The sequence below is a fragment of the Canis lupus genome, chromosome 28, assembly GCF_003254725.2.
Source record: "Canis lupus dingo isolate Sandy chromosome 28, ASM325472v2, whole genome shotgun sequence".
NCBI lineage: Eukaryota > Metazoa > Chordata > Mammalia > Carnivora > Canidae > Canis > Canis lupus.
In genome coordinates, this window is record NC_064270.1 from 15,201,471 (window position 1) to 15,222,097 (window position 20,627).

Below are 20,627 nucleotides of genomic sequence, written 5' to 3' on the forward strand. Positions count from 1 at the left end.
CAGAAGGGGTGTACATCCATCCACCCCCGCTGCAGCTGGGCTTGCTTGTGATCATGATGGGGTCCATGTGAAGGTTCACTTATTTCCCTTGAGGTTTACACAAAGGCCCCGCCCCTGATGAGGAAAGAGAGCTTTTCTGCAAACTGCTGGGCCCTTTGGTTGTCATTGCTCGGAGCCTAAAAGGTCTCAGAATCTCCTGTGTTTACATTCCCGGTGATCCTAGTCTAGGCAGTAGCATCTCCCTAAACTCCCCCTGCCTTCGGAGACATGGGCTAAAGACCCATCTGATTTTCACCTCTGCCGTCCGGGGCTAGACATCATGTCACCCAGACACCTGACTCCTTATAGCAGGGCAAGCGTCAGGCCCCAGTGCCCTATCTGTGGACTCTTCTGGAAATCTCCTAGCCAGGCGGCTGTTCCCTCCTACGGAAACAATCCTATTTTGACAGACAAGCCCTTGACCATAGATCCTTCTTGTGGTCCCCCAACTTGAGTTGATCCTGAAAAAGCCTAGGTGGCAGTCCTGGGTGGGTGGGTGGACTGGCCATTAACACACAATGGCTTCTTGTGCCCGGGTCTCAGATTGTTGGCGTCTGCACCGAGGAGCTGCACGCAGCCCAGCAGTGGAATGGGCAGGGCATCTTGGAGCTGCTGCGAACGGTGCCCGTGTGAGTACACACCAGCCCAATGAGGTGGGGCCTGGCTTCCTGGGCCTGGGGGTGGGAGTTCCTCCTTACCCCCACATGTGGGCTTCCCCTTACGTTGTTTTTCAGGCACTGGTTTTTCGTATCAGGGATTCCTGATGATTCACTCCCTGACAGTCCTTGACCTCATTGCTCCCCTTTGTTTTGGGCCTGGGGCAGCAAACAGGGCAGTCTGAAGGCCCAGCCCATCAGCCCCAGACCCTCAGTTACTATCCTGTCCCCTTTCCTTGTCCACAGCGCTGGCGGCCCCTGGCTGATAACTGACATGCGGAGGGGAGAGACCATATTTGAGATCGATCCACACCTGCAAGTATGTCTGGAGCAAGGAAAACCTTTCTAGCACACTATCCCTAGGCCTCTTCCAAATAACACTGGCTTTCATGCTGGGAAAACGGAGGAGCTTTATTTGTGAATGAGTAGAAATATGGCATGATTTGGAACTTGTCCCCTGAATTCTGCAGAGCACATAGGGAGCGGAAACTTCAGGCCAGGAAAGCTGGCCTCAGACACATGTTTTTTTTGCATTTAAAAAGGGTGAGACTTTTTTTAAAGATTTTATTTATTTATTCATGACAGACAGAGAGAGAGAGAGAGACAGAGAGAGAGAGAGAGGCAGAGACACAGGCAGAGGGAGAAGCAGGCTCCATGCAGGGAGCCTGACGTGAGACTCAATCCCGGTCTCCAGGATCACACCTTGGGCTGAAGGCGGCGCTACACTGCTGGGCCACCGAGGCTGCCAAAAAGGGTGAGATTAAATTGACTTTTATATTATGAATAAATGGAAATTTATAATATTGAGATTGGGATGATGCTACAGTAATATCTTGGCTAGACTCATAAAAAGAAATGAGGATCCATGCTTACTCTGACACCTTAAAATGTAAGAGCAGTTCTTGAGATAATTGGAACTACATCAAAGGGAACAAATAAACTAGAAACTGTTTGTACTGATAAAAAAAATAAATAAAGGGCAGCCCGGGTGGCTTAGCGGTTTAGCGCCGCCTTCAGCCCAGGGTGTGATCCTGGACACCTGAGATCGAGTCCCACGTTGGGCTCCCTGCATGGAGGCTGCTTCTCCCTCTGCCTGTGTCTCTGAATCTGTGTGTGTGTGTGTGTGTGTGTGTGTGTGTGTGTGTGTGTGTGTCTCATGAATAAATAAATAAAATCTGGGATCCCTGGGTGGTGCAGCAGTTTAGCGCCTGCCTTTGGCCCAGGGCACGATCCTGGAGACCCGGGATCGAATCCCACGTCAGGCTCCCGGTGCATGGAGCCTGCTTCTCCCTCTGCCTGTGTCTCTGCCTCTCTCTCTCTCTCTGTGACTATCATAAATAAATTTAAAAAAAAAATTAAAAAATAAAAAAAATTTTAATAAATAATAAATAAAATCTTTAAAGAATAAATCAATAAAAAATTAAAATAATAAATAAATAATAAATAAAAAGAGTGGGGGGGAAAGGATGAATTTTATTGTATGCAAGTCATACATCAATAAACCTGACTTAAAAAATAAGATCACCAGATTTTCACTATAGAAAATCAATATTGCTTGCCCAGGATTCATCCTCCCACTTCCATCTTCTTAAAAGAACACAAACTTTCTTTCAGGGAGCCACCTCCCTACCGCCAGCATCTGGTAACAGGGTAGGTGATACTGACCCCATGGCCCTGCTGCAGTGGGAATTGTGATGAGTCTAGTGATCGCATGCCCCTTCTAGATACATTTTCAGCTTGGGCAATCAGATTCCAAGCTCCTCCCCTGGGGAGGCAGGCATTCCTGGATGTATAAAGGAAGTCTGTATACGTGCAGACCTGCAGTCGCCCACTCCCTGTGGCCCAGCTGTGCAGTGACATCTTTGGTTTCCCAGAAGAAACACTCTTTGCATGCAAGTTAATTTTGAAAACCACCTAGAGCATGACTTCCTTCCTAATGGGCTGCTCATGAAACAGGACAGCAAGACAACTAAGAATGTTCCTGGCATGTATACACTTCCTTCTACGCCCATCCCCCACTGTCCCCACCCCCCCCCCACCGCCCCACCAGTCATAGCCCATTGCCATCCCTGAGCCTTTCATGTCTCTGTAAAAAGCTGGTAGTCTGTGGGCTGCCACCAGGAGCTCCATGTCTTGTAGGATGGTTGAGAGGTGGCAGGAGAGAGGTAGAAGGCAGATACACAACCAGCAGACCCTGTGGGTTCTTTACTGTAGAACTGTGAGTTCTTGGGCAGAAGCCCTGCTCATTCACAGATGACGCCCCTCTATTTTCCTAGTGCCTTTAACACTGAAGTTTTCAAATTGCTGCCAGGGTCCTCTGTTATCTCTAAAGTTGGTTTCCCTCTAGCTTCTGCTTATGCAAAAACCAGGAACCACGAAGGCTATGTGTCCCTATGTCCTTGTTCTGCAGCCACCCTGGGATCCAGCATGGGGCACTGTGGGCTGTTGTTTAGCCCCGGTCGTAAGTGCCAAGTACTAAGAAAGAACTTGGTCATTTGAACCAGAGAGTAAGCAGCCCATCCTTCTCTGCATGCCAAGAACAGTTCTCCATCCTAGTCTTCAGGCTCCACTGAGACAAGCCAGCAGGACCCAGAGCACCTCGTAGTCTTTAAAAGCAAGTGGTGGTGGGAGGGGGCTGGCTCAGTCAGTGGAGCATGTGACTCTTGATCTCGGGATCATAAGTTCAGGCCCCACGTTGGGCATAGAGTTTACTTAAAAATAAAAAATTAAAAAAACAAAACAAAAGCAAAAACAAGCAAGCTGGGGGACCTTGGTGAGAAAGTCCAACTTTCTTTCCTGGGCCCTGTGCACCAAGTGGGAACTCTTCTGTGCTCGTTTGTAGCTGTCTGGGGCTTGCTTGCAGGTGGTTCATTTTAGAGCTGGCTCCTGTCCCTTTTCTCCTTTGCTACTAGCCAGCTGTGTGTCTTTTTTACTTATAAAGTAAGTGGGCTGAACTAGTTGAGTCAAGAGGCGTCTTCAGCTCTTTGCTTAGGTGAGGGGCCCCAGGGCAGCCAGTAGAGAAGGTAAAGCTCAGACTCTACCCTGAGCAAAGCAGAGCCCACACACTCCTGCCTGGAGCACGGAACTGCTCCTGTACTTAGCCTCTCCCTGTTTGTGCTCAGAATCCCCAGCTTTGGGGAGCCTGGCTGGCTCAGCCAGTTACAGCATGTGACTCTTGATCTTGGAGTTTTAAGTTTGAGCCCCACATTGGGTGTAGAGATTATCTAAAAATAAAATATTGAAAGAAAGAAAGAAAGAAAGAAAGAAAGAAAGAAAGAAAGAAAGAAAGAAAGAAAGAAAGAAAGAAAAGAAAGAAAGGAAAGAAAGAAAGAAAGAAAGAAAGAAAGAAAGAAAGAAAGAAAGAAAGAAAGAAAGAAAGAAAGGAAAGAAAGAAAGAAAGAAAGAAAAAGAAAGAAAGAAAGAAAGAAAAGAAAAGAAAAGAAAGAAAGAAAGAAAGAAAGAAAGAAAGAAAGAAAGAAAGAAAATCTCCACTTTCCCCGAGTTGCTTGTAGCACCAAGGAGGCATCAGGGCAGGGCGATCTGCTGACTGGTCTCAAGAAATAAGGACCTTACCTTGTGTTTCCACAGATAGGCTTCCTGGCTGAGCAGCAGGCCCATGTGATGCCTGTGGAGCCACCAGAGAGGGTCAGGCAGACAGAGAGGCGGATTCTTACTGAGGTGCTTTCACTTACGAGCTTTATTTGGCTCACGTGGCTATTTATAAGCAACGTTGCTAGAGCCTTCCAGACGGCCTTTAATCCAACGCCCAGCATCACAGAACTATGTTTTACCAGAAATCCCAGGGATGTTTGGGTACAACTCTTCCTTGAGGCCATTTGGAGAGTGTTGGGACTCCACAAGGCCAAGGCCTACACCAAAGGCAGGGCCTCTGATGGGGTCTGCAGATGGCCACTGCCCTCCAGGCCTCCATCTCAGTCTAAGAAATGGAAAAGATACTGCATCCTCTGCCAAACAAGTTAGTGAGGCAGCTAGGGGAAGTCCTGCCCCTCTGCTCCCTGGTGGCGCTTCCCTGGGTGACTGCACCCTCTGCTGTTAGAAGAGGGAAGTGCAGGCGTGAAGTTAGAGAAGTTGGGCCATGTCCTGGCCTCTCCAGCCTGTGGCAGGCTTCCACCCTGTCCTCTGTAGCAGTAGCTGCGGGGTTCTTCCTGAATGACCAGGGAGGAGAAGTCATTTCCTTTCCTTAGGGAAAGAGTTCCTGGCTCTGCCACATCAGCTGCAGGGGCCGACATGGGGTGGGCAGAATTAGGGCTCTGAAACAGGGGGGCAGGTGGTTTTACTGGGAGGTAGAGATAGAGGACAAGCTTTCCTTGGGATTTTCATGCTTCCTGGCTTCACCTGATCCCTTGTTCCCCTGGAGGAATCCAGTGGCTTGCCATCATGAGTTAGCAACCAGGGCAGAACAAGATCAGCCATCCTGCTCTTCCAGCATCTGTTCCGTGCTCAGCATCTACAAGAACTCAGTAAATACTGGAAAGGTGGTGGTAACCTTGGGCCACTGGTTCGCTGAAGGAACTCTGGCTGTTTGGTTCTTTCTAAGCAGGAGAGAGTTGACAAAGGCATCGAGACGGATGGCTCCAACCTGAGCGGGGTCAGTGCCAAGTGTGCCTGGGATGACCTGAGCCGACCTCCTGAGGACGACGAGGACAGCCGGAGCATCTGTATCGGCACACAGCCACGGAGGCTGTCTGGCAAAGGTAGCTGCTACCACCCAGCCTTCTTCCTCCCCTTTCCTCAGGCCCAGTTTTCAGGCTCTCTAGGATGAGGCTCCAGCATCAGTAGCCCATTCAATAGTTCCTTTCCTGGCAGGATTTAAACAGCAAGTGAAGTCTTCCAGCAGGGTGGCATGAAGAGAGCTTTATTGGCCCATTTCTCTTGTGTTTCCTGTGTGTATTTCAGATGCACTGCCAGTGGTGACCATTGTGTTTTAGATTTGCCCCCTTGCAATCTGAGGTTGCGGAGGTGAGTGGAAGCCACAGAACAGTTACAGGAAAAGGCCATAGTCCACCCAAATGCAAAAGAACAAGCATCGGCCACCCACAGAATTGAAACAAGGCCCAGCTCTGGCCTGAAAGCCATGCCAGACCCGAGAATCACTCTGGCCTCAGGCCCTCCCAGGCCTGAAATGAGAGAGGCCTGGGTGTGAGGCCAGCTCACAAACTTCCCTGCCTCACTGTCCTGCAAATACTGCACAGAGGGCCGTGTGCAGGACACCCCATGCCCACTGCTTTCTGAGTGGGTCCTTGGGGAAAAAGGATAGACTCTCCTGCTGGAAGCTCACCAAGGTGGTCTTGGCTATAGAAACAGCTGTGGTTCTTAGCTAAGGGCATTTCTACCTAACTCCAAAAGGAAAGCAGCCATTTATATATATGTATGTTTATCACTTGTTTTTCTACTTTTTTTGCCTAGTTCTTCCACCTTTTCTTACTGTTTCAAGAATAAGATACCATGGGATCCCTGGGTAACTTAGTGGTTTAGTGTCTGCTTTCGGCCCAGGGCATGATTCTGGAGTCCTGGGATCGAGTCGCACATCAGGCTCCCTGCATGGAGCCTGCTTCTCCCTCTGCCTGTGTCTCTGCTTCTCTCTCCTTCTGTGTCTCTCATGAAAAAATAAGTAAAATCTTAAAAAAAAAAAAAAAAAAGAATAAGATGCCTACAGTCATGAATAAAATACCTTCACATGTGATAGCACTTATGGAAGCTATTCTGTTTCTGTAAAGGATAACTTAAGCCCCTAGTGTAAATATCTGATCCCCTTTTGCCTTTCTGCTTGTTCTGATGATGTGCTAATAAGCCCATGGGAGGTTCTGAGAGAAAGCATATAGTTATTAAAATCATTAAGTTGGGGGCAGCCCGGGTGGCTCAGCGGTCTGGCGCCTCCTTCGGCCCAGGGCGTGATCCTGGAGTCCTGGAATCCAGTCCCACGTTGGGCTTCCTGCGTGGGGCCTGCTTCTCCCTCTGCCTGTGTCTCTGCCTCTCTCTCTCTCTCTCTCTCTCTGTCTCTCATGAATAAATAAATAAAATCTTTAAAAAAATAAAAAATAAAATCATTAAGTTGCTTTTGACAAAAGATTTAAGGAGGGATTCACAGTCTTGTCCAAAATTTCAATGGTTATTGGCTAATTTTTAAAAATTATAAAAGTAATTCATACCACTGTAATAAGTCAGACAGAAAAGTTAGTATTATTGCATCTGTAGTCTAAGCCCACCCTTTGAGCAACCAGCACTAGTTTGCTTTTCTGGATGTGTTTGCTGTTTGTATAGGTAAATCTTAGACCAGAATCTCTACAGGGGACCAGAATAGTGAACTTCACTCCAAAGATCAGCAGAGCACCTTGCAAAGAGTTAGTCCCACCAAGAGATTCCTCTCTTACCCTTGGCAGACCATGGACAGGCAGGGTTCCCTGCACCCAACATGGGGAGATGACCTCGGTATCCCACTGGCCAGCCCAAGGAGAAGGGTGGCAGGGCCAGATATCTGACCACCCAGAACCCAGAAACTATGTAAGAATTCATTCATGGCAAAGCCCTTGCGGCCCTTGGTAGCATCCATTGCAGTGGGCAGAATCCCTGAGTGGTCTTGGGCAGTGGCAAAGACCTTGTTGGTGACTGTCTGGAGCTATGTTACGGTGAACCTAGGCCTTGGCAGAGGAAGGGAAAGGACAGTGAAAAGCCCTATCATGGAAGGTGCCCTCCTGACGTCCAGAGGCCACCCCCTTATCTTCTACAAGAATGGCACTCTTCAGACCAGGAATTTCTCAAGAACACGGTTGCCTCATCTGCCCTGTGTCCTCACACTGCTCTCACTCAGCTCTCATGGCTGATGTCTAGAGTGGGTTCATGGCTTTCATAGGGCCTTTTCCTAGCATGTCTACAGAGCCAGGTTCCAAACGCAGGAATGTTGAGGGATGTTAGGAGCCCAAAGGGCCATCAGGCAACTAAGTGGTGTTGTTGCAGACACGGAGCAGATCCGGGAGACCCTGAGGAGAGGACTTGAGATCAACAGCAAACCTGTCCTTCCGCCAATCAACCCTCAGAGGCAGAATGGCTTCACCCACGACCGGGCCCCGTAAGTTCCCTGCACACAGAGGGGGTTAGTACAGGTTCCTGATAGCGGTGTCCCAGGGCTGGTGCTGGGTGGGGCGGGGACGGGGGGCACTTTTGTCCTGAAGTGTCTGTCCCTGGGGCTTGCACAAGAGATAGAACCATGCCCATAGTTCTTGTTAGATGGGCCCAGGGTCTCTGGGGCACACAGATCTGTGGGTCATAGGAAAGGGCCTCAAATGGGACCCAGCGGACCAGGAATATAAACATCAGTAAATATTTACATGGGCTGTGTGAGCAGACAGGAGGCCAAGTTGGGGCAAAATCCCAGCCTTGAGGGAGCCCATTGTGCTGAGCACAACTCCCCTCCTTATCTCAGCCTCGGCCAGAGTTGCCCTTCCTTCCTTCCTGGAGCCTGGTCTCCGGCTGATAGCTGCAGCCCCAGGGGCCTCCCTGTCTGGCCAGCCCCATAGTGGACGCCTGCTGCTGAGGCCCTTTTTCCTGCCTCCTTTCCATGGGGCCCAGAGAAGGGAAGGGAAGTCCTTTGCAGGCCTTGGCTGCCTGTCTAGGGGCCCCTATAGCCCTTTGGGAGATACTGTGGCCACCCCCAGAGGTCAAATCCTCTTCCTGCTGACCTCTCTTCCTCTGATAGGGGATAAATGGTAGGCAGGGCTGGAGCTGGGCATCCCCTTCTGCCCTTTGAATCAGGGAAGCTGTAGGGAATAACTGCTGGCAGGGGATGCCTGGGAGCTGGCAGCCCAGAGCAGAACCCTTGCCTGCCAGAGAGGAAGTCGCTATGCCCTGGGCTTAAAAGGAAGCACAGCACTCCTGCAAGACCAGGGTAATCTGTCCTTCTGAGAAGTCTTTATTACACACTTGATGTGTGGCAAGCTAAGGGCTCAGGGAGCCATCTGGAATATAGGCTCTTCCTTTGGGGGTACATGAACTGAAATTGGTGTGAGTCTGGCTGTAGATGCATTTTGTTGGAAATAGCTGTTTCTTTGAATTCCAGCTCCAGTTGCTCATCCATGATCCCCAAAAGTGGTAGCTATCTAATATTCTACAGAAAAAACAAGTCAGCCTGATCTGGAATAGTAAAGGAGGGCTTCTCAGAGGAAGAAGAACATGAGTTGGACCTTAAAGCTGCCCTAAAATTTTTAAGCAGGAAAGGAACTGACAGGGATGGAACAGGGGAGGCCTGGCTAGCTAAAGTCAAGGCTGTAACCTAGGAGCAGACTGTGGGGTAGGGGAGAGTTACTCTGGATGGCCAAGATGGCTTACCTAGAATTTGCCATCCAGAAGCCAAGCAAGTTGAGCTTTTTGGCAAGAGCCTGGTGAAGTCTCCACTGTTACCTCCGAGCAGCTTTCAACTCCAGCCAGTGGGTTTCTCTAGCCATCTGCTTTGAAGTAGCTGGCGTGAGGCACCATGATCTTCTCCTGGCAGTAGCAGATGGCCAGGCTGAGGCATGGGGCATCTGGAAGCTCTCCACCTATGAGTCTGGATCCTGTCCCAAGGCCATGCTCCTTCCCATGCCCTGAGCTTGGCTTCACCCTCTAGGCCCCATTGGCACTGGCGGGGAGGCTGGGAGGTACTTGACGGCTTAAACACTCAAGCACATTGCCTATGACTTGTAGACAAGTCTCAGTTCAGATGGCCCTGTCACCTCTGGAAAGTCCAGGTTTATGGGCAGAAGGGCAGGGGCTCCTGCAGAGATAACACCCCACTTGCCATTTTTGTATATATAGAACAGACTCTAGGTCTCACCCCCTATCCTGGGCATATGTTCAGCTGCTGCACTTTCAGACATTGTAGGGTGCACAAGGCTCAGGGTTCCTGGATGCATACATACAGCCCAGACTCAGCCCACCTCTGATTGGGCAAAGGACATTGGATCTGGTCCAACAGCTATCTGTAGACACAAGGAAAGAGCTACAGCCTCTACCTTTGGCCTGAATTGACTGAGCTACAAATAGATGGATGGAAGTAGATCAGGGGTGCCAGACCTTTGGGGTCATCTTCCCTCCCTGCAGTTCAGGTAACCAGTCAGGTCTCCAAAGTGCTGGAATCTGCAGTCCGGAGGGAATCAGAATGTCTCTTTTGAGGCTCTCAGCGCTAGTTACCAATTTGTTAGCAGTTGGTTAAGAAATGGTTCCTTCTGCTTTGCCAAGATCCTTTTCCAACACACCCCTCAAGTGTTTCAAGGCTCTAGCTCACTGTTATCTCATGATCGATGATGATGGACTCAGTTTAGATCAGCAAGCATGATTATAATATCTATGCTGCCCACTCTGGGACCTGACCCCATTTCAGATAAACCACATAGATTGCGACTGAGAAAGCCGACCCAAAATGTGCTGGCACTAGTGTTTGCTCCCCTCCCTGTGGGGGAGCAACCAGCACAGGCCTTATTGTGTGTGCATGTCTGATTTTCCTTTAGTCAGGCTTTCTAGATTGAGGCGCTCTGGTTCCACGTGGGTCTGGGAAAGGTCTGAGGAAGCTATGGTTCAGAAGGGCTGATGGATCCTGGGTATTAGCAGCTGGGCTCTGGCCTACTCGTGGGGCGCAGAGGGGGGTCAAGCACTTGCTCTTTTCACATCCCACTAGCAACTCACACTTACACAGTGATGACCATGTGCCAAGTAATGTTCCAAAAGCTTTACAACACATGACCTTCATTCATTCTCACAGGCACTCTGTGAAGTACTCTAATAATCCCCCTTTTACAGATGAGGAGACCCAGAAACAGAGAGGCCAGTCAGCAACTTGTACAAGGTTAGAAAAGGGTGGTACTTTGGACTCTCTTCCCTAGTGTGTCCTTTCTTACCCCATTCTCAGGGATCCCATGAGAGATACACAAGGCTGTGTCTCTGAGGTAATAGTGGCCCTCATTGGTGGACCTCATCTGTCTAGTTGGAGCAGAAATAGGAACCTTTCACATGACATTGAAGACAAGACTCAGCCCCATGTTAGAAGCTTACTGTGCATATTTGACTATAGGAGGACATGTGGTCAGCTTTGGTGCTTCCAAATCCCGGAGATAACAAGCTGTATCATAATTGGCTCATTTATATCAGAATTACTTTTTGACACAAAGCCTTGTTTTCCTTATGTTCAGAAACAAAACCAAGCCTATCTCTGTCCCCTCTACCACCTCAGTGCTAGGGGATTTCTTTCTTTCTTTCTTGAGGCCTTACTTCCTGCTTCCCAGAAAGGCAGGCCCCTCTGGGTAACCTGCTCCTCTCCCACTTGCCCTCACCAGCCTCCTCCCACCGCCTCCACCGCCTTCCCAGAAGGAGAGTCCTTGGCCCTTTTTGGGGCTTCTTTCAGGGTTTCACAACCCTTGCATTCCAACCGTGAAATTTGTATCTGGCTTTTCCCAAGATGATCAGTTGAGAAAAGCCTCTTTCGGCTTGCTGGCGCCGCCCTTCCCACTGCCGGCCTGGGTGAGTTTGGGAAGCATGGGAAGCAACTCCCTTCTTGCCACTGAAGACAGCCTGGCTTAAGGCTGTGTCTGCCAATGTTTGTAGGGACTTGAGGGGGAGAAAAGGCTCTGGGCATCTTCTCTGTCTGAGGTGGCCTGGACTGTTCTGCAGAGTTTGGACTTGGCTCCCCAGCCTCTCCACAGGGACTCAGAGGATGTGTGTGGTCAGGTGCATTGGGGTGGGGAGCTTTCATTTCCATAAACTTTTGTCCTGATGCTGGGAACCTACAGCAGTGTTCCAGGGTCCTTTTCCCTCTGCCAGGGTCTCATTGCCTGAGGTTGGAGGACCTGTACAAAGCTCTCTGGGTCACATATCCTCCCAGAGAGGGGCAGTGCTCCTGTGTGTGTATATATTTGTTGGCAGGGGAAGGTCCCTGACTGTGAGAAAAGCACTTTGTAGTTGAGGCACCTTTAAAAAGCAAACTAACTATAATTTCTGAGCCAAGTTTCTCAGTCTTCTGGAATCACGCCAGCAACTTTTAAGGCCTCTTTTTTTCTTTTTTTTTTCTTTCTTTCTTTTTTTTTTTTTTTTTTTTTTTTTTCCTTTTTGCTTTTTTGCCTTTTTGCCTTAATTTCCTGAAGAATTAAGGTTTTGTATATGAATTCTCTGGTTGTGACTTCCTCTGCTGCACAAGTCTCCCAACACACACATAGGCATGCACATATATTTCTCTCCACTTTTAGAGTGTCTCTCCTCCCATCTGTTTGCCTTTTGGATGAGGTGACTTTGCTGTCTCTGCTCTCATCTTGAATACCTTATAACCTGGCCAGGGAATCATCCTTTAGAGAAACTTATGTTTTGTTTTACTCACCCTATGAGGCCCATGACAAATCATTAGAAGAAGAAAATATCTAGTCTATATCTAGTGAATTGGATGAAGTTAGGTGAGTTTCCATCTGAGAAAACAGCTGGGCCGCTGACACTCCCAGCTCACACACAGGGCAGTCTGGGTGACCCTGCCCAAAGTGCCTATCACATCAGTGCAGCAGCCAGCCCAGAGCCCGCACGTCACATTGGCTTCTTTCACCACTCCCACACTAGGGAAGTACGTTGTTTTTGCTGGAGAGAAAACCCAGAAAGAAACAGCCCTGCTCTCAGCCCCAGCCAGGTCCTGCAGGGCCAATGGGAGGAAGGGCTCAGGCCTCTGTGATTCACACGTGTCCTGCTGAGTGCCTGCCTTTGTGTGCCTTTCTCAGAGATGCATATTTGAGAGGGCAAGACAAGGGGCTTCATGGCAAATGTGGCACAGGTAAATTTCTGTTTGAACTCCTTTCTCTGCTCCACTTCCCCAGAGAGTTGGAGCCGTGGCCACTGTTTACACCGTAGCCTTGGAGTTCATGGCCAGCATGTTGAATCCTCAGTCCACAGCGCATCCCCCTTCTTCAAAGTTGCACAATCAGGAGTATTTTTATCACCCATCTTTGATCCTCAGTGTCACCCAACACTTCACCAGTGAGTCACTTCTCCAGGGAAGGGAAAAGGAAGGCTCAAAGGTGAGAGCTGGAGAGAGGAAATGACTCAATGTCTCAGAAAACGGAAAGTCAAGCGTTCTGGTGAGAGTGAGCTCGCTCAGGAAAGCAGGCATCCTTATCTCCCACCAAAGTCAGAGGGCTGGGCAGGGGGCAGAGGTTTCTGGTGCCAAGAGGAGTTAATGGTTGATTAAAGAATCCTCTAATCATCATGCCAGTTTCACTCCCTCTCTCTTCTTAAGTCACACCCTGCCCCACCGTTCCATCATCACATCCCGTCCTTGGGGTGCTCACAATAAAAATAACATACTTTATCATTTGGTTATTGGTGTACCAGGTAATACAACCTTGTATTTAGTAGTTGTCATGGAGGTGAGCTGGTGCCTTTACCCCCATCCCATGCCTATACCCTGTCCTAGTCCTGCCTCAAAGGGGACCTTCAAGTGATTCTTTCTCTGGAAAGTTCAGAGCTTTTGTCAGCAATCTGAAAGCAAAAGAAATAATCTCCCAGCCTAGAGGCAGAAGCCAGAGGTTGGGCTGGCTTAGTAGGCCAAACCCACTTCACGGTTGAATAGTTACCAACCCCGATGCCCTGGTTCCCACTCCCAGGCATCCCCAAGGAGAAGGCCCCAAGTTGTGTGGCCAGTGCAGATGTCACCACTATCCCAGGACTGGGACTCTGGCTAAATGGAGGCTCAGTTGTTCAGCTCCTCTCCTTTCCACACCTGCTGCCATTGATAAAACATGACCAATAAATGATACCCTTAGGCTTAAATGGGCAAATTAAGACTTTTCTATCTGAAGAGACCTGGATGGAGAGGAAACGTGGATGCAGCTCCATCAGTCCATAAAGTGTGGGTAGGGTGAATAGGGGCATATGCTATGAACTATACAGTACTAGAAAATCAGGACTCTATCCTGACAGTGGAAGGAGAGAGTGTTTTAGAATATGTGAAAAGTCACCGTATGCAGTGGGAAGCATAAATATAGAATGTGTTATATAGACAGGTGGTAAAGAAGAAATAAATGCTAGAATTTAGATCAATTCCTGAATTACCTAGGTGAGCATCTAAGCCATCCTGTAAACTACCCCTCGTCATTCCCACTACAGGAAGAACCTTGGGCTGGACAGTGTCTAGTGACTGAGCATGCAGTCTTGATTGGGCATTGCCACATGCCGGGTCCTGTGTTGTGAGCTGCTGTTGTCCCCATTTTACAAATTAGAACACAGAGGGTTCTTACCTAGGGTCGGTAAGCTAGAATAAGTGTCAGAGCCAAGATTTGAACCTTAGATTGTTTAATCCAGTCCTCACCACCACTGGGTACTGCCTGTAAAAGAGGATAAATGTGGAGTGGCTTCCTGCCAATTCAAGGAAAAAGTAACTGGAAAGTAGGCCTTGGCAGTTTATATATACCACTGTATAGAGTAAAGCTGGTGTTTTAGTTTGCCTTGAAACCCATGAGGTTAGCAGGTCAGTGGGCACCGTTTGGCTGACAAAGGCATGCCAAAAAATACGGTGAAATCTGTTCGAGGATATACTCCACCAGAATGAGTAAGAAAGACATGTGGGGTACAGGAAATGGGGTCCAGCATGGGAAAGAGGCCAGGGGAATCACTAGGGTGACTGTGAGGGCAGCTTTGCAGCAAGAATAGAAGGCAGCCAGTTTGGAAGGACCTCCAGAGGAAGGGCTTTAAAAAAGATAAAATTGATAAAAACTTGATGTATCTGAATATCCTGGAGGAAATCTGTAGACCATTGGTAGTTAGTTTAGGATTGAACTAGTGACAAACACACAGAAAACCAAGATTGTTATTAAATCCAAGGAAAATAGAAAACTACACCAGAAAAGTATACTTTTCTAAAAGTATGTACGATAATGTATTACACGCCTCAGTAGTAAATAAGCATTGGTTTCGTATAATAATGTAGACACTTAATGCTGATCCAAACAGACTTACGAACAGGTCTCCTGGGAAGGTGGGAGGGTGGGAGGGTGGTACAGAAGAGAGCTAAGAGCTCGTATTCCTTTGTCAGTAGGTGAAGCCAGGAAGAGGAATACCAGGAAATAGAAGTGAAGTACATTAGAAGTATGGAGGAAGATACCGGAAAAGTCTGCTAAGAGCGATGAGAGTGGTTGTCTCTGAAAAGGGGGGTGGGAAGACTGGTGACTGTGAATCCGATAGGACTCTGTGACTCTTTAAACTTTAAAAAGAGTCATAGGGACACCTGGGTGGCTCAGCGGTTTGGCGCCTGCCTTTGGCCCAGGGTGTGATCCTGGAGTCCCGGGATCGAGTCCCACATTGGGCTCCCTGCATGGAACCTGCTTTTCCCTCTGCCTGTGTCTCTGGCTCTCTCTCTCTCTCTGTGTCTCTCATGAATAAATAAATACAATCTTTAAAAAAATAAAAATAAATAAAAAGAGTCATAAGTAAAAGTCCAAGTGATGTTGTAGGAGCTGTTACAGCTCGCCCTGTCCAGTGAAAGGAAAAGCTAACCCGCTCCAACTAAAAATCACAGACTCAGGGATGCCTGGGTGGCTCAGGAGTTGGGTGTCTGCCTTCAGCTCAGGGCATGATCCCGGGCTCTGGGATCAAGTCCCATATCAGGCCCCTTGTGGGGGGCCTGCTTTCCTCTGCCTGTGTTTCTGCCTCTGTGTGTGTGTGTGTGTGTCTTATTAATAAATAAATAAAATCTTTTTTTAAATAAATAGATAGATGATAGATAGATAGATAGATAGATAGATAGATAGATAGATATCACAGAATTGGCCTTGAGGCAGCCCTGGTTGTGCAGAGGCACTTCCACTGCCCCTGCTCTGGGCTAAGAGTTGAAGATTATAAGGCTGTGACCACCCGACAGGCCTCCTGAGAGCCTCTGTCTCCATGTAGAGGGAATGACGAGGGGCACTCAGCTGTGCCCCTGATGCTGACCAGCCATGGAGGTGCTCAGAGTGCAAGTGCCAGGGCACTGCAAGAAAGCACCTTGGGCAGAGTGAGATCAAAAAGGAAAACCCTAATGCCCTGCTATCCCCAGATCGGGGGTCTTCGCAGCCTTTCAGGGGATTTTGTTGGGTGTTAAGTGAAGAGGTGGTTCTGCGGCTAAGATCGGAAGATGCCAGCTCACCTAGAATGAAACTGGCTGGTTTGGCTTCCACAGCGCCCCCGCCTTGGTCTTCTAAATGCCAACATTTTAGGTCTTTCATCTGAGATGCGGTGTGTTGCATCTAGCCCTTGCCCCATCTGCTTTCTTAGAAGCTTCCCTTAAATTAAAATTCCATCAAATACCCTTTGGGAAGTCCTGCCTTGACTTCTAGGAAGCAGTTTTTTTAAGAGTTCAGGGAAAAAAATAGATGTGTCTTCATGGCCTTGAAGACCCAGAAGGAAAGCCCACTCAAAGGAATGGGAAGTTCTTTTTTTTTTTTTTGGAATGGGAAGTTCTTAAGGAGAAAAACTGTGGTTGTTTCAGCTGGCGTCAGGAAGACCTGGGGATTTTGCCTCAGCCCTTTATTCATTCATTGTGTAACCTTGGGCTAGTTATTTAAGTCTCTGAGTTTCAGTTTCTTCATCTGTAAAATGGGGAAAATAATACCTCTTGATAGAGTTGCCATGAAAATGAAAGGAAGCAAAGTTTTATAAGGTTTAGCAGAGGAGGTGGCATCAGAGTCTGCACTCAATAAAAGGTGCCTCTTAATATTATCATTGTCACCAGTCCCCTGGAAACTAAAATGAAGTGTAATACCTCCAGAGACCAGTATGTAGAGAATCTTTTACATAACTCAGATTTCTTGAAGAATTTGAACAAAATCTGGAAGGAGAAGTATGTTATACCAGCACAGACTACTAAGAAACAGGGTCGAGAAAAGCTGAAACTGAAGAAGAACTGAGTCTTATAAAAAAAAGTGCTATGACCAGCAAAAAGGACTTTAGTTTTTGTACTACTGTTTGGAACAACAAGAATAAGAAAACGTAGGTCCCATTGTTTGGACAGAGTAACTTTAATCAGTGGCAGAGAGAAAACAAGATTTACTCAAGTTCTGTTATGCTTCAATCTCAAAAAAAAAAAAAAAAAGTTATCAGAGCAGGAAGAGTCAAACAGGCATTGATGAGAAGATTGAAGCCATGATTTCAGACCACTTGATCTACATGTATTGTGCCCCAGAACACCAGACAAATTGGCAAATGAAATTTATGAAGCTGGTGTCCATCATCTTCGAGGGAGTAAGAGAGAGATGTTGGCAGGCTGAAAGCACTCAGAAGTTTCAACGTGTAAAAAGCATCCTGTACTCTCCAAACAAGTGAGCCCAGTGTCAACTCTCAGGGAAAATTCTGGACCAGGTTATTCAGCAGGCAGACTATGAGCACTCTTTAAGAGGAACAGTAAGCCCTGAGAGTCAGCATGGATCCAGAAAGAATCAGGCCTGCCAGACCATTCTTCTCTATTTTTAGAAATAGTTACCAGGTTGCCTAGCTGGCTTAGTTGTAGGATCATGAGACTCTTGATCTCGGGGTTGTGAGTTCGAGCCCCACGTTGGGTGTAGAGATTACTTAAATGAATAAAGAAAAGCCTTTTTAAAAACTTTACCTTAGAAAACAAAAAAGAAAAGGAAAAAAAAAGAAATAGTTACCTATTTATACCTGGTAGACAAAGGAAGACTTCTATAGGTGGAGTTTAGCAAGACATTTTCAGAATGTCTTCTGACATCATTGTTGGCATGATGGAGAAACGTGCAGAGAGCATCCAGGAAGGTGAAGGGCTTGGTGATGGAATGGTTGGGTTGATTTATAATTGGTCAGATGAGCATGCCCCAAAAGTAATAATGTCATTCTGTTAGCCTGTCTGCCTGGCCCCATCCTGTTCACTGTTCAATCAAAGCCTGGGATGAGAACATTGATGGTGAGTTTAACAGTTTCATCAGTGATATGAAGTCAGGGTGGAATGCCAGTATGATGAATGCCAGAGCCGGGTTTCAGAAATACCTGAACTGCTTGAAACAGTAGCCAGATAATGCAGAGTTGGGCTTTTAGCTCCAGCTAATACACAGTACGTACAAGATGGGAAAGAAGAGGTCTAAGCACAGGCCATGAGAGAGAGCCTAAGGGAAAGGTTGTTGACAGAGGGTATGCTGTAAGAGCTGGTAGTATGATTGGGTTACAAAGAATAGACCATTTGATGACAGTTTTAATAGAAATAAGGTTTCCCAAATAAGAAAGCTCATAGTCCCTCTTTGATCTGCACTGGTCAGACCACATGCTGTATTTATTTCCACACATGACACATCACTTCTGGACATGACATTCTGGCTTTGACAAGCTAGAGTAAATGCAAGTGAGAGTGACTTGTGTGGCTGGAAGATTTCAGAACCACGTCTTAAGAATATAGTTCACAAATACTGGAAAAGAGAAGCTGATGATGGCCTGTGAGAGCAGCCTTGGGGATTTGCAAGGCTGTCATGGGATGAGGGATTAAACTACTTCTGGGCAGCTTGAGGTCCAGCAGATGAGAATTGCAGGAAGACCATTGTGCTCTGTAGAAGGAAGACGGCCCTGCCAGCACCTCCCTTAGCAGAACAAAAGCCTCAAGGGTTTTTGTTGGCCTGTAGTTGTGCCTTCCAAGAGGACCAGTGGTTGACCAGGGCCTGTAGTATCTGTTCAGGGAATCAGGAGCCCTTCAGGCCCCAGCTCAGAAGTACCCCCTCCCAAGCTCAGGGCAAGGACCTTTGCTCAGAAGTGGGACTGATTTGGTCAGAGGCAGTTGGTAAAGCCAAATAATTCCCTCCTAAGCTATCTTGCAGGAAGAGCAGATAAACTTCTAGAGGTAGCCCCTAACATCCTGTTAATGCATTCCAGATGTATTTTGAGCACCTACTACATCCCCAGGCACCGTTAGATGCTTCACATGGGTCATCTAGTTTAATCCTTATAACGAAAGGGTATTATTATCTATTCCCATCAAGAGGATACTGACGCTTAGAGAGAAGGTAAGTTATTTGCCTGAGCTCATGTGAGAGTTGAACCCAGAACCTGTGTGTTAGCCATTTTGCCACCTGGAGTGATAGCTCATCCTTCACCCCCTGGCCCTGTATCCCTAGCAATCCCCAGTAGGTGTAGGGCATACTTCCCTGGGAGTCCTTCTCCCTTCCAACCCCCCCGAAGCTCTGCCTTCTCCTCCACTGGGAACTCAGGGAGAAAACAGCCCAGCTGAAAAATTAGGCCACGCTGGCGAGCACAGTACTTATTTTTTTATGACTAAGATTAAGCTGACAACCATGCAAAACATTGCAAACCTGTGTCGGCTGCAGATTTAATACCTCACCCAGCCCACACAAATAATTCATGCTTCTGCATCGATGTCCAGAAAAAACAAATCAGCAGAAAGCTGGGCTCCTGCGTGTGTGTGTGTGTGTGTGTGTGTGTGTGTGTGTGTGTGTGTAGCAGCCGCGTTTCCATTGAAGCAGCATGCCGGAAATACCCGAGCTCCAGGATTGCAGATCTAGCATTTTGCAATTTTTTTTCTCTTAAAAGATTAAAGTACGTTTTCAAATGATTGAAGGTTGGTGGGAGGTGTAAATGTGGGCACTTGTCACATTAATTCTTCAGATGATTAAGTTCTTTTCCATTTCTTTAAAGCTGTTTGCAGTTTGGGGTTTGATGTCCTCGTTCTGGGTGAGTGTGTTGTAGCAGTTACCAAGGTGACTTTAGCTGACTTTCAACAATTTATTTTTCCCTCCAGCGTGAGATGTCTCTAGCCCTGTGTGCTGTTGATTCTTCTCTCTCAGCTCCCCACCCCCACCTCAGTTGCTATTCATCAGCATTTTTGCTTATGCCAGAGAGGCAGCAGTCCTCCAGTGAGCCCCATGGGCTCTGAGGCCCCGCCTGGCGGCCAGGCTTCAGCCCCCTTCAGCCACATGTTGGTATGTCTCTACATGGGCCCATTGTCAGAGGTGGCATGGGGCAGTCACTAAGAATGACACCCTGGCTCTTCCCCTTAAATTCACTCTGACCTCAGGCTTGTCACCTCACCTCTCTGAGCCTCCATTTCCTCATCTGTGAAAGAAGGGCCAACCATAGAATATACATGGGGAGCTCACTGTCCAGTGAGTCTATGGACTCCTTGCTCTGGAGCAGAGTAGGGTGCCTGTCTTCTGAGTTCTGCTTTTGTCTGGGCCCTGACGGCACCCACTGAGAAATGGTGTGTGTTGTTTCCCTCCTCAGAAGGGAGGTGTAGCAACCAGAGTGTTAGGGAAAGAGATATAGTCAGAGGTCCTAGGCTCCCATGCTGGCCTTCCCCAGACCAGGTCTGTGGCCTTGGACTCGTCACCAGCTGTCTTTTGTGAAGGGAAGAAGTAGATTAAATCACCTCAGAGTTTCCTTCCAGTCTTGAACTTCCATGACCCTCTTGGCCATAGCATTTTGTCTCCTTCACAGGTCTTGTGAAAGGGTTTGTCAAAGGAGAAGCTAGGGCAAAGGGCAGTTTCAGAATTTGGGAAACTGCTTTGGGAAACCAGAGGAAGAGACCACTTTGTGAAAGAGCAGTTATATCTGGAGTAGATCCACACAAGCTGGTAGGAAGGGTCCCCATTACCTTAGGGGCTTTTATAAACCACTGCCTCTAAAGGGCCCTGGGCCCTCCATCCTTTTGCCTGCTGACCTCACACCCTCCCTCTGGGGAGGTTCTCTGCCTGTCAGGGTGCCTTATTGGCCACTCAGCGCCCGCCCCTGCCACCACCTCCCACCTCCCCACCACCCCACCCCCACCCCCCGCCAGTGTGTGAGGAGGTTGGGCCTGCCCCTCACTGGCTGTCTGACTGTGAGCCTAGACATCCTGGATGGCTCCTGCCTCTTGAATGATAAACAACTAGAGCCTCTCACCCAGTATTTTGATGGACACTTGGGGAATTGTTCTGAGATTCACAGCCC

At 48.0% G+C, this 20,627-nt stretch overlaps 1 protein-coding gene across 5 annotated transcripts in view; it reads left to right on the forward strand.

Moving 5' to 3' along the window:
* Nucleotides 1-20,627, forward strand: part of SUFU (SUFU negative regulator of hedgehog signaling) — a 122,626-nt gene that overhangs the window by 84,935 nt on the left and 17,064 nt on the right. For 3 of the 5 annotated variants that reach the window (XM_049103011.1, XM_049103010.1, XM_025467050.3), the window contains exons 5-8: nucleotides 583-668; nucleotides 942-1,014; nucleotides 5,254-5,410; nucleotides 7,671-7,782. In XM_049103011.1, coding sequence (XP_048958968.1) covers nucleotides 583-668; nucleotides 942-1,014; nucleotides 5,254-5,410; nucleotides 7,671-7,782 — 428 coding nt within the window. The remainder of the gene's footprint in view (nucleotides 1-582; nucleotides 669-941; nucleotides 1,015-5,253; nucleotides 5,411-7,670; nucleotides 7,783-20,627) is intronic. The other 2 variants (XM_049103012.1, XM_025467051.3) reach the window with 1 other exon arrangement.